Source organism: Ctenopharyngodon idella, chromosome 7 (genome assembly GCF_019924925.1).
Source record: "Ctenopharyngodon idella isolate HZGC_01 chromosome 7, HZGC01, whole genome shotgun sequence".
NCBI lineage: Eukaryota > Metazoa > Chordata > Actinopteri > Cypriniformes > Xenocyprididae > Ctenopharyngodon > Ctenopharyngodon idella.
The window spans coordinates 41,820,468-41,834,594 of record NC_067226.1 but is presented as its reverse complement, the minus strand read 5'-3'; the positions used below and the strand labels follow the sequence as shown (position 1 = coordinate 41,834,594).

At 35.1% G+C, this 14,127-nt stretch overlaps 1 protein-coding gene across 1 annotated transcript in view; it reads right to left on the bottom strand.

Annotated features, from left to right (window-relative positions):
* The window catches only part of LOC127515987 (adhesion G protein-coupled receptor A3), a 51,111-nt gene that overhangs the window by 5,248 nt on the left and 31,736 nt on the right, over positions 1–14,127 (bottom strand). Inside the window, exons 11-18 of the mRNA XM_051900211.1 lie at positions 11,639–11,800; positions 10,348–10,536; positions 9,956–10,163; positions 6,834–7,042; positions 4,123–4,247; positions 3,892–4,015; positions 3,140–3,285; positions 410–505 (exon numbers count right to left, since the gene is read on the bottom strand). Coding sequence (XP_051756171.1) covers positions 410–505; positions 3,140–3,285; positions 3,892–4,015; positions 4,123–4,247; positions 6,834–7,042; positions 9,956–10,163; positions 10,348–10,536; positions 11,639–11,800 — 1,259 coding nt within the window. The remainder of the gene's footprint in view (positions 1–409; positions 506–3,139; positions 3,286–3,891; positions 4,016–4,122; positions 4,248–6,833; positions 7,043–9,955; positions 10,164–10,347; positions 10,537–11,638; positions 11,801–14,127) is intronic.

The window sequence follows — 14,127 nt, the reverse complement described above, 5'->3', positions numbered from 1 at the left end:
AGCATAATTAGGTTCACACAACTTCAGAAGTCTACACTACTTGCTCCTCCGTAAAGTATTATTCTGCACTTTACAGAGCATGGGTATTAGGCTCCAGCGATAGCAAAAGCAATTTCTCATGCCAGAGAAAGACTATGAAATGACAGGAAAAGTTCACAGGGGGATTTGGAAAGTGCCTTGAGGCACATACAGGCTGTATCTGTACAGCCTGTCGTTAATAGCAACAATAGTTAAGGAAACATAATACACCATTGCATTTTGTCTCATGGCTTAAATGTATCCAAACACAAATATCTAAACGATTACACAAAATCGGTCAATTACAATCAATATATTTTTCAAACAAAGACCCCTAGCTTGAATTTTTCTGTAAGGGATAGTTAAAAAGTGTCCTAAAACTCATACTTACTAAGGTGCATTGACTTGACTTCCATAGTTTTTAATGTTAGCAGCAGCTGTTATTCCACAGACAATGATTGGTATGCCTCCACCTATTAAGTAAAATCTGTAGAAGAAAAAACAAGAACAATTTAAAATGTTTAAGGCTACAGTTGAAATTGAATTAGCAAGGTATATACAGTATCTCAAGTGAGTACACCCCTCACATTTTTGTAAATATTTTATTATATTTTTTCATGTGACAACACTTAAGAAATGACACTTTGCTACAATGTAAAGTAGTGAGTGTACAGCTTCTATAACAGTGTAAATTTGCTGTCCCCTCAAAATAACTCAACACAGCCATTAATGTCTAAACCGCTGGCCACAAAAGTGAGTACACCCCTAAGTGAAAATGTCCAAATTGGGCCCAATTAGCCATTTTCTCTCCCCGGCGTCATGTGACTCGTTAGTTTTACAAGGTCTCAGGTGTGAATGGGGAGCAGGTGTGTTAAATTTGGTGTTATCGCTCTCACTCTCTCATACTGGTTCACTTGTTGCTCTACATAAAGATGGCGTAGGCTATAGGGAGATTTCCAAGACCCTGAAACTGAGCTGCAGCATGTTGGCTAAGACCATACAGCGGTTTAACAGGACAGGTTCCACTCAGAACAGGACTCGCCATGGTCGACCAAAGAAGTTGAAGTTGCTGCAGAGGTTGAAGGGGAGGGGGGGTCAGCCTGTCAGTGCTCAGACCATACGCCGCACACTGCATCAAATTGGTCTGCATGGCTGTCGTCCCAGAAGGAAGCCTCTTCTAAAGATGATGCACAAGAAAGCCCGCAAACAGTTTGCTGAAGACAAGCAGGCTAAGGACATGGATTACTGGAACCATGTCCTGTGGTCTGATGAGACCAAGATAAACTTTTTTGGTTCAAATGGTGTCAAGCGTGTGTGGCGGCAACCAGGTGAGGAGTACAAAGACAAGTGTGTCTTGCCTACAGTCAAGCATGGTGGTGGGAGTGTCATGGTCTGGGGCTGCATGAGTGCTGCCGGCACTGGGGAGCTACAGTTCATTGAGGGAACCATGAATGCCAACATGTACTGTGACATACTGAAGCAGAGCATGATCCCCTCCCTTCGGAGACTGGGCCGCAGGGCAGTATTCCAACATGATAACGACCCCAAACACACCTCCAAGATGACCACTGCCTTGCTAAAGAAGCTGAGGGTACCTAAACCCTATTGAGCATTTGTGGAGCATCCTCAAACGGAAGGTGGAGGAGCGCAAGGTCTCTAACATCCACCAGCTCCGTGATGTCGTCATGGAGGAGTGGAAGAGGACTCCAGTGGGAACCTGTGAAGCTCTGGTGAACTCCATGCCCAAGAGGGTTAAGGCAGTGCTGGAAAATAATGGTGGCCACACAAAATATTGACACTTTGGGCCCAATTTGGACATTTTCACTTAGGGGTGTACTCACTTTTGTGGCCAGCGGTTTAGACATTAATGGTTATTTTGAGGGGACAGCAAATTTACACTGTTATACAAGCTGTACACTCACTACTTTACATTGTAGCAAAGTGTCATTTCTTCAGTGTTGTCACATGAAAAGATATAATAAAATATTTACAAAAATGTAAGGGGTGTACTCAGTTCTGTGAGATACAGTATATCCTGATGTTAAAGCATTAAGGCTGGAATAGACTATACAACTTTATAAAATCTGAACATATTTTGAAACACCAGGTTTCATACACTTGCCAACTGCAAAAAATGACTACAGAAAGCAACTGGGCATCATATACTAAATGACCACACTACCAAAAATATGGGCAGAAGTCCAAATGATAGTTCACCAAAAACGAAAATTCATCAACAGTGTTGTTATTGTGAACTAAAACTATTGCAAATACATTTTATTAATTGAAATAAAGGTTTATATATATATATATATATATATATATATATATATATATATATATAATAAAAAAGAATAAAATTATTGAATTAAAACTAAAATGAAAACTGAAAATATAAAAATAAAAGATCATTTAATAGATTAAATAATACTGTAGAAATGACATCAAATGATTATCCACATGCCTATAAGTACTAGTGTTTTTCTATCATAAGTTATAGTATCATACTATAGTAGTATAAATAATACTAAAATAATACTTACTACACATTATTTACTCACCCTCATGTTGATTCAAACCTGTATGACTTTCTATATTCTGCAGAACACAAAAGAAGATATTCTTTTTGTCCATACAATGTCAATGGTAACCAAAACTGTTTGGTTACCAAACAGTTTTGGTAATTTTTCAAAATATCTTCTTTTGTGTTCTGGAAAAATAAGTCCAACTGGTTTGTAACAACATTAGGGTGAGAAATTTTTTTGGGTGATTATACCTTTAAAGATCATAATTTTAAATTCCACGGTCAATTCGCCTAAAAAAGCCCTGCTTACTGTTGTATATTTACTGACACCAAGTGGAAAGCAGGGGAACTTAATTTAAAACAAACAGTTTTGCCTTTTGGGCAACTCAAGTGTAAAATGAAAGTTCCAGACTCTGTGTACCCTAAAATGAAACACACCATGTGTGCTTACTTTTTAAATTTATTTAAAAATTATTAATTATTTATTATTTTATATTATATTATCCATCTTTAATCACTTATTTAAATAAAATTATTATTTGTACATTCATTTATTTTGTTTTTACACTTCTACTCATCAATTAAATTGACCTTTACCTCAGCATAGGTCTGGGTGGAGGTGGAGGCTCATCCAGTTCCTCGTAGCGTTTGGCCTTCCGCGTCACCTGTTTGTAGATGTTGCGCGCAGTTACACCGGACCACAAGGCCGTGGCCAGTGTGGAGTAATGCAGCACTATCCCCACCTTCAGGACATGACATTAGAAAACATAAGAACCCTCCTCAAGGCCAATGAAAATGCAAATATTCTCAAAATAGCACCATTTAAAGTCTCCATAAAATCAAAATGGACAATTTTTATATTTTTTAATGGAATATTGCAGTATATATTACAAAAGCTTTAACTGTGCACATCATTATTTTTTTTTTATTTTAATTCACATGCTCTCATAATCTATAATCAAAATATCTTCCCCTCCCTCTTGCAGTGACATTTCTTTTCTGATGACGTGTACTGGTGTGAGGGTGGGGCAACCGGTCACTCACATGAGGTCCACCAATAGCAAACCACAACCATCCAAACAATTCCCCACCACAAAAAAAAACAACAAAAAAATCAAGTCCCACCCTACATTTTTTCTTGTTCCATAAGCCATTTCACTTGGATGAACAGAACGTCACAACAGGGGAAAAAAGAGACCATCGCAACTTCCAATCCATGCCGACTTTCAGAATATTAAATGTGAACTTGAGCACAGTTTTTTCTGTATATAAACCGAGAAACTTATATAAAGATATAATGTAAATATTGTCCCCCAAACTCATATACATGTGGAAAAGCAGGCACATACCGCTTGACAAACACTTGCGTTGTACGTTTGGTTGATGCCGCCCACAAACACAGCACAGGTGAGGAGAATATGCAAGCATAGGTTAACCAGCATGTGCCAGCACTTCTTACTTATACGCACTGACCTGCGAACACAAGAAATATCACATTAAAACCAGCATATTTAAAACCCTTGCCTTGTAACTTAATAAAAACTGCATTTATCATCCTGAAAATGAGTTTTAACTCTTACTTATGGTGGTAGATGTAACTGACTATGACTGACAGCAGGCAGAGCACCAGGACAATGGCTGTAGCGTAGATAACAGGGTGAAGAGGTTTGAAGCTGTACGCGTCATACCCGGTCCTGTTCAGATCCTGTTAGACAAGAGTGTATCAGCAGATTATATTTGCAAATGCATTTCTACACCCAATAATTTGGATTTTTCTTCTTCTTTTGGAAGGTACAAGGTGGGTGTTGAGGATGCGTGAAAAGATCTAATTACAACAGGAGTTTGTAGAACTAGAGTCAAAGGCTTACGGTACACGTCAAACATGAAGGAAAATCAGAATAAAATTGCAGAGCAGATCAATCCAGCACTAAAAAAAAAACCTTTTGAAATAACAAGTAATTACATGACAAGAGGATGATGGGATCATTGGAATCCATTAACAATCCTGCACATCTTTTTTGTTACTTATGGCTATTATTGTAGTAGCAGCAGCATTACACACAGTATTTCTTTCACAAATAGACCTTGTTCTATTACCATGTAATGTGCTTTTTTATATATATATATATATATATATATATATATAGTAAACACTGGTCAGCAGTGTTATTTTAGTATTACTTATATACTATTATAATATTTAGAATTCGCTTTTATTTTCATATTTTCAGTTTTCATTTTAATTTTAGTATAATTTTTTAGTAATTTTGTTATGAACTCATATATATATATATATATATATATATATATATATATATATATATATATATATATATATATATATATATATATAAAAAAAATTTGTATATTTTTATTTTGCTTTAGTTAGGGTTAGGTTTAGGTTTAATTTTTATTTAAGTTTTAGTTTCAGTAATTTTCTTCCAATTTATTTTCAGTTAGTTGCCAAAGCAGAATTTCAAATGTTTCCTTTTTAAGTTTTTTTTATTATTTATCTAATATCTATATTTTATTTAGTTTCGCTTCATTTCAATTAATGAAAATGAGTTTTAATTTAAGTTTTTAGCATCAAATGCTGTGTGTCTATGGGAAGTGTCTCACTACACGTTAAAAATAATTTTTGCTACCTGAAGTTGAAATGAAAATTGTCACTCTTAACCACTATATTTCTTTCTCCAAGGACTACAAATGAAGTCATTCAGCAAAAAGTTCAGGCTGCTCTTTTCCATATACGCTATAAAAAAAGTACCATAAAATCACTACATACAACGTGCACTACATTCAAAGACTTTGAAAGCCCAACAACATTTTGGTGTGATTTTTGAAGATTTCAGATGACAGCAACTTTGAATCGACACGCAAAACTTTCAAATATTATCTAGGGGTGTAAGAAAATATCGATACACATGAATATCGCGATATTATGTTTGGCGATACTGTTTCGATTCTCAAAAACACTGTATCGATATTTATGTACTTATTTATTTAGATCCAAGATTCCTGGCTTTGTGTTCGGTTTAAACCACAGACGGTATACAACCCAACCGCTAGATGTTAGTGTTATCTCAGAACGTAAACTGACGCGTAGCCGGAGAAGCGCAAGGTGCATTGCTAACGTTAGCATTAGCAAACCAGCTCACAAGACGATAGAATTATTCCGGTCCCGCGGCATACAGAGCTGAAGTGTGTGTGCTCATTTTGGCTTCAACTATAAAGAACCCACTAAGGAGATCGACAAGAGTCAGTTGTTTGCAAAATAGGCCATGTTAAAATCCAAAACTCGGGAAATGCATTGAATCTGAGAGCTCACTTTATATCTCGATGCCATCCGCGCTGCTGAGAGAGGCGTTCGATAGAATATGTAGTATGTACTGCACGTTTTCCTCTCGGTAAAAAAATAAACACACAACAAAAATGACAGCGGTGACAGAATTAAGAAAGCATCTGATCATAGCGATGTGAATATGTTTGCACCAGCTCTGTTCAGCACTTCAGTGAAGTCACGTTTATTTAAATAGCACTTTATACATTAGACTGCTTTATAAAGCAAGCAGCTTTACAGTATTAAATATAAAACAGATATTCAGTCATGAAATGGACTATGCACTAGTTGTTAAATAGTTTAGAAGTTAAAAACTGCTATACTGTGAACTTTTAAAACATATACACCTAAAGAATCCTGCAGTCACTTTACTATTTTCCCTTAGATTGCATAAAATAGTGATTAGTGATATAAATGCAAATGATACTGCATTGATTAAATAAAATAAAGTTGTTTGTAAGGTTTTATGCATATGGTGGTTCTTTATGACCGTTTTTTCTAAAATTACATCCTTTTTTCTAAAAAAAACAAAAAAACAAGGAATATCGCAATATATCGCCTTTCTTACAGTATCGCAATATATCACAATATCGTATCGTAACCCTTGTATCGTGATATGTATCGTATCGCCAGATTCTTGGCAATACACAGCCCTAATATTATCCTAATATTGTAATATTAATCTTACATTACAATTATTATGAGCACAAGTTGTAATTGCTGCGTGTTAGCTTAATTGAATACAGGAAGTTAACTAACCACGACATGTACTATATTATTCCTTTATTGCTACCATACGGACAGTATTTTGATAAACTTATCTCTGGCTGATGACAGAATACTTCCTAAAGTGCAACATTAAAACAATTTTCTGTAAAGTTGCTTTGAAACAGCATGTATTGTGAAAAGCACTATACAAATGAAAATTTAAGCCACTTTTGTCTCTCTTACCATCAGTAAAGCGTAGTTATTAAGTGAATCGCAGGACATTGTGGTGAAGTTGTCGTCCTGATGGAGGATCCGGCAGCCATCGCTCTGCCAGCCTCCCTGTCCGCCCAGCAGACTGAAGTTCCAGAAGGCGGGAACAGCATCTGATCCATGCAGAAAGCGCCGCAGAGTGGCGTTCACAGGACTTTGCAGGTTCTTCAGTGGGAAGCCCTCTAAACAACAGGAGAATGGACGTTTAATCAGTTTTATTCTGGCTTCATGCATTTTTTTTTTTTTTTTTTTTAAATCAACACTTAAATGTGGGAAAGATTCATAAAAAAAATAAAATAAAAAAAGAGCTAAATTTTGAACAAAAAGCTGAGAAAAATCAAATTTTTTCCAAAGACTACAACGTGCAATACTTTTAATCGCCTGTTTCTGCTCCTTTTTCACCCGTGTTTGCCGAGATCCTCTACTCTTTCAGAAGACGCGTAATAGCGTCCGCTATCGTATAACAGTGAAAACATGGAAACCCAGAAAATGTCTGTCAATGGCGGGAAGCGTTGTTTCATAAATGATAGAAAATTCTGTCAATGACGGGAAGAGAGTCATCAACAACTGGAGGATGGAGGATGCCGTGATCAGAGCTGTGTTTTTGTTGTGTGTTGCGGGTTTTGTGATGACGGAAATGGAATGTAGACGTTTAAGTGCTGAAAGAGCAAAACGGAGGGCTAAGAGACAACTTGCAGTGGTACGTATGCTGGTGTTTCATATGACATGAGTTTGGCCAATCAGCGTACACTTACATCACTATTGTGCTGGGTTAGACTCTACTCTGAAGTAGGAGCTAATTTAGTCCCCCCAAAAGGCATTCCTATAATTAAAATCATTCTCAGTTCCTGTGGTGTAGAGCATGCCAAAAAGCAGATAGTTATAGTTATAGTAACTATGAAAATGTTCCTCTGCTGTAAAAGCCCCTTATAACATCCTCGGAACCTTTCCATTGCAAAAAATGTTCTTTATAGTTGAGAAAGATTCTTTAGAATTCTAAAATGTTCTTCACACTAAGAAAAAAAAAAAGTTATTTTAAAGAACTGTTCACTGAAAGGTTCTTTAGGGAACCAAAAATGGTTGCTTCGAAAACCCTCTTTTTGGAACCTTTGCAGCTTTTTCTTGGGATTGCAAATGCTTTCTTCTCTGCTTATCCTTCTAAGTGAAATCAATCTGTTATAGCAGGTAACTTTTTCCCAGCAGCTCCCTGTGCTGTTCTTTGCCGCCCCCTCTCACTTCAGTAGCTACTATTATTATTGTTGTGTCTATGACACAATGCCTCTTTACCTGCTTGAAGCCAAAATGGGGGAGGGATGGATGATAACAGTGCTGTACAGCAAAGATCAAATCACAAAACAAAACAAAAAAACCTTATAAAATAATGCCTCATTTAAGCAACAACAACAACAACTGGAGGATGGAGGACGCCGTGATCAGAGCTGTTTTTTTTTTTTTTTTTGTTTTTTTGTGCTGTAGGTTTTGTTCCAAACAGTTTCAAATATCCACTTATTTTTTTGTATACTCAACATATTTTCCAGAACACAAGTGACATTGTTTTATCATCTGAAATGTGCTGCATTTTATATTTCAAAGCGAATTATATAATGCACTTAACACAAAGCATGCAAAACATGCACAAAGCACACACATTAGGATTCATGCCAAATAGGGCTGTTTAACGATTAATCGCATCCAAAATAAAAGTTTGTTTACACGTAACATGTGTGTACTACGCATGTACTACGCATATTTACTACGCATCCAGGTAATCATGATTAATCGTTGAACAGCCCTAATGCCGAATGACAGAAGTAAGTTTTGTATCAGTTTTGCATTAAATAAATAGTTTTAAGCTCGCCGTTTATTATAAATGTTGTTTCTAATGAATGCCACTATAATTTATGTTTGTATAATACTTCAATTTTTTTATTCCTGTTCTGAATACCGTTACATTTAAAGGATTTGTTGTGGAGTGAGGGGAACTAAAATATCTGTTTTTAATAGTTTTGTTTAATTTACTGCCATTTTACATTATTAACACATATTATATATATATGTGTGTGTGTGTGTGTGTGTATATTATATATATATATATATATATATATATATATATATATATATATATATATATATATATATATAGCCGCTTGAAAGTTTGTGAACCCCTTGCAGAATCTGTGAAAATGTGAAATTTTTTTTTTACAAAATAAGAGATCATACAAAATGCATGTCATCTTTTATTTAGTACTGTCCTGAGTAAGATATTTTACATAAAAGATGTTTACATATAATTTACAAGACAAAAAAATAGCTGAATTTATTCAAATGACCCCGTTCAAAAGTTTGTGAACCATCGATTCTTAATACTGTGTGTGGTTACCTGGATGATCTATGACTGTTTGTTTGTTTTGTGATGGTTGTTCATGAGTCCCTTGTTTGTCCTGAGCAGTTAAACTGAGCTCTGTTCTTCAGAAAAATCCTCCAGGTTTCCTTCTGGAGCATCAGTGAATGTTTGAACCTTTTTAAAATAGTTGTGTTTGAGTCCTTCAGTTGTCCTCGGTGTGAAAAGATGGATCTCAAAATCATTCAGTCACTGCTGGAAAGGGTTTAAATATGCAAATGATGCTGGAAAACTGAAGAATTTTTGGGACCTGGAGGATATTTCCGAAGAACAGAGCTCAGTTTAACTGCTCAGGACAAACAAGGGACTCATGAACAACCATCACAAAACAAACAAACAGTCGTAGATCATCCAGGTAACCACACACAGTATTAAGAATCAATGGTTCACAAACTTTGGAACGGGGTCATTTTAATAAATTCAGCTATTTTTTGTCTTGTGAATTATATGTAAACATCTTGTATGTAAAATATCTTACTCAGGACAGTACTAAATAAAATAACATGCATTTTGTATGATCTCTCTTATTTTGTTAAAATTTTTCACATTTTCAGAGATTCTGCAAGGGGTTCACAAACTTTTTTATCTATTCTTACTCTGCTTTTTAGCCAGGTAGAAAAAACTGTATAACATCAACAATGAAGTGGGTTTGAGCGCATGTCTGATCTTGCCCAGGCACCAAATGTGTTCTTACCGATCTTTGTGAGAATCACAGGTGTGACCACACTCCTTCTCTTGCTGCCGTCACTGAGGACAGTGGAGTTTCCTGTTGGGGGGAAGAGTTTGCCGTTGCGGAAGGCTAGCAGGTGGAGTTTGTAGACTGCCTCTTCAGCCTGACCTGAACTTCCCAGAGAAGAGAAGAGAGATGGGGGAAGCTGTAATGACGCCTCCAATACAGTGTTCTGCAAACATGGAGATGCAATAACGTTACTGTCAAAACATGATGGATATATTCCTGCTTCCACAGCTATATTGGAGTTCTTAGATTGAAGAAACACTCATCTTATATGCTGTGACAAAACATCTACAGTACTGTATACTGCACACACATTGACGTACAGAAAAGTACCTGAGACAAACGCTTACTTTGAGAGCCAAAGCTGACAGGTTGCTGGTCACGTTGCATTTGAAGCTGAGCTGGCGGTCTAGATTGATGTCGGGATCTCTGGCCATGGCTGTGCGCTCCGGTGAGACCTTCTGGAACAGAGTGCAGGTCATTCCATTGAAGCTGCTGGCCTTGATCGCATGAGCCTCCAGAGCAATGTTATGAGAGTTCTGCAGAAACAGACAGGAATAAAGAAGAATGGGTACCACACCATACTCCCACAATCACATGTTATTGTTTGTTATATTTTTTAAAAAGAAATTAATACTTCAGAGAGGATGTATTAAATTGATCAAAAGTGACAGTAAATGTTTATAATGTTTTTCCCCTGTAATTTTGATCACATAAATGCAGAGACTTTTCAAAAACATTGAAAATGTACCGACCCTAAAGTTTTGAAAGATAGTGTATTCTATATTTTGTTGAAAATATGAAGGTTTCAACAAAGAAAATATATACATTTATTTCAGTTTAAATAAGTTACATAAACTGTTCAGCTGCTTAAAAAAATAAATAAAAATGTAATTTAATTTATTATCTTTATATTGTGCATGAACACACATCTCTAAATATACGAACACTGTACTATAATCAAATTGCTTTTCCATTTATGAAGTAATGTTACATTATTTTTCAGTAATTCCAATTAAATATTTGAAGTCAACAAAATAGACAATAAATTCTTGCTGTTAGGATGCACAAAATGGAAATGCTTGCATAAGATTTTTTTATTACTATCAATCAGTTGTTGAAGACAATGTCAGTTATCAGTGAAATAATTTTGACTCTTAATTTGTAAAAGCAAACAAATCTCATTTACAGTACTTGCAATGAAAATTACAAGTGGCAAGGCATTCTGGAGCATTTCAAATAATAATATTAATTTAAAATAAATGTGTTATTTGAGCTGTTTTCTAATGAACTTCTGGTTAAACCAGCAGCATAAAAATGTTAAAAAAAATGTTGAAATATTGCAGTGGCAACTAACTGAAATAAGTTTAAGTTTAATAAAATTTTAAAATAAATTAAAACTAACACTGAAATAAATTATTTTGTTTTAGGAATATTGGGAAAAAATGACTAAAAATGGCAAATGAAAATAATATAAATATAATAAACAAATAAAAATTAAAATGAAAATATAAAAATAAAATCCAATTCAAAATATTAATTAAAACTATAATATTATATAAATATTACTAAAATAACTTAGCCAATTTAGGAGAAAATTCTTGTAAAATGTACAACTGAAATCATTTTGGCAGTACTCACAGTAGAATAGGCCAGAGCTCCATTACTGATTCGGAGAACGGCAATCCTCTGCAGGCACTCGACGATACGTGAGCAAGCTCGCGACTCCCTCTGAGCCATCCATAACACTCGCTCATCAGCCAGCATCAGATTACTGGAGATATCCACCATCACATCTCCCAGCTGAGAGAGGAAATGCAGTTAGAGACAATGCATGCACACCCACAACACTGCTGATTCCTCGGGCGTGCATTACACCCACAATCAGACTACATACTAATTCAATGTACACACACACAAACAAGGACATTTTTGTTACACTCCCACCACAGATGCAATATTTCTGCATTCCTGCATTCCTGAAATGAACACAACCTGACATCACACCCAGAAAAATGTTGAGGAGTGAATCCTTTTTTTTTTTTTTTTTTAAAGAACTAAAATGTGATTACTGGGAAGCGTCCGACATTCCCACACTAGAGAAACACACATTGCAAATGTTGTGAAAAAACAATGTCGGAGTCCTAAACAGCCTCTTCTTTGTCAACTCAATATGACTGAGTTCCACTAAATTCTAAAGCAAAATTACACAAGCATGGCAAAATGGCGAGGCAAGTAAAATTTAATAACGTGTCTTTGCAATATGTGAGATGTTGAATGATGGTACAGATCCCTGCGCAGGTGTTACATGATAACATTTCCCCTCAACACTGAGTGAAGTGCAACCTGATCCTCAAAAATAGGTTCTACGTTCCTCTGTGGCCCAGTGTCCAAATCCCTCCATTCTGATCCTATCTGCTCCTCTCCTTACAGATTCAACTGCAAAAGCCTGTTTTGTTCTCCAGAGAGGAATAGAGTCACAAACCGAGGTGGCGAACAGTGATGCTGCTTTAAATCGATGGTTTTAAACCTTTTTGACTCCAAGGCCCCCCATTGTCCAAAACAGTATTCAAAGGCCACATGACTTTTCAGTTATTTGTGATTTACTGGATAAAAATTAAGGATTTTCTAAAAATATTGTTCTACACAATAAAATAATTATATATGGCAGTTTTTCAGGTCTAGAAATTATGGAAGCTTGTTTCCACCACGAAATAAAAATAAAGGATAATTGCGACTTTTTATCTCATAATTGCATAATATAAAGACGCAACTGCGAGTTATAAAGTCAGAATTGCATGATATCAAGTGGCAGTTGCATGTTAGAAAGTCAGAATTGCGCGATATAGTTTATATCTCACAATTCCGACTTTATGATTTGCAATTGTGTTTATATCACGCAATTCTGACTTTATAACTCACAATTCTAACTTTATATCACACAATTTTGACTTTAAAACTCAATTCTGACTTTATATCATGCAATTCTGACTTTATATCTTGCAATTCTGACTTTATAACTCAATTCTAACTTTATATCACACAATTCTGACTTTATAACTCACAATTCTGACTTTATAACTCAATTCTAACTTTATATCTCACAATTCTGACTTTATATCTTGCAATTCCGACTTTGACTTGCAGTTGTGTTTATATCACGCAATTCTGACTTTATAACTCACAATTCTAACTTTATATCACAATTTTGACTTAACTCTCAATTCTGACTTTATATCACACAATTCTGACTATATCTCACAATTCTGACTTTATAACTCGCAATTTTGACTTTATATCTTGCAATTCTGACTTTATAACTCAATTCTAACTTTATATCACACAATTCTGACTTTATAACTCAATTCTGACTTTATATCTCGCAATTCCGACTTTATGACTTGCAGTTGTGTTTATATCACGCAATTCTGACTTTATAACTCACAATTCTAACTTTATAACTCAATTCTGACTTTATATCTCGCAATTCTGACTTTATAACTCACAATTCTGACTTTATAACTCAATTCTGACTTTATATCTCGCAATTCTGACTTTATAACTCACAATTCTGACTTTATAACTCAATTCTAACTTTATATCTCACAATTCTGACTTTATATCTCGCAATTCCGACTTTATGACTTGTAGTTGTGTTTATATCACGCAATTCTGGCTTTATAACTCACAATTCTAACTTTATATCACAATTTTGACTTAACTCTCAATTCTGACTTTATAACTCGCAATTCTGACTTTATATCTCACAATTCTAACTATATCTCACAATTCTGACTTTATAACTCGTGTGAGTTTATATCTCGCAATTCTGACTTTATAACTTGCAATTCTGAAAAACAATTGTCAGAATTGTGTGATGTAAACTCGCAATTGCGAAAAAATGTCAGAATTGTGAGATAAGTCGCAATTACCTTTTTTATTTTTTAATCAGTGGCAGAAACAAGCTTCCTTTAAATTTCTACAAGAAATTCCCTCAAATACACTAATTATTTTAAGATAAAGGGAATCCAGGTATTGAGGTAAAACAGCTATTGAGTGGGGGTCAATAAAATAAGGAACATCTTGTTTTTCAGCTTATTTTAATGGTTGTTTTGTCTTATTTTAAAGCC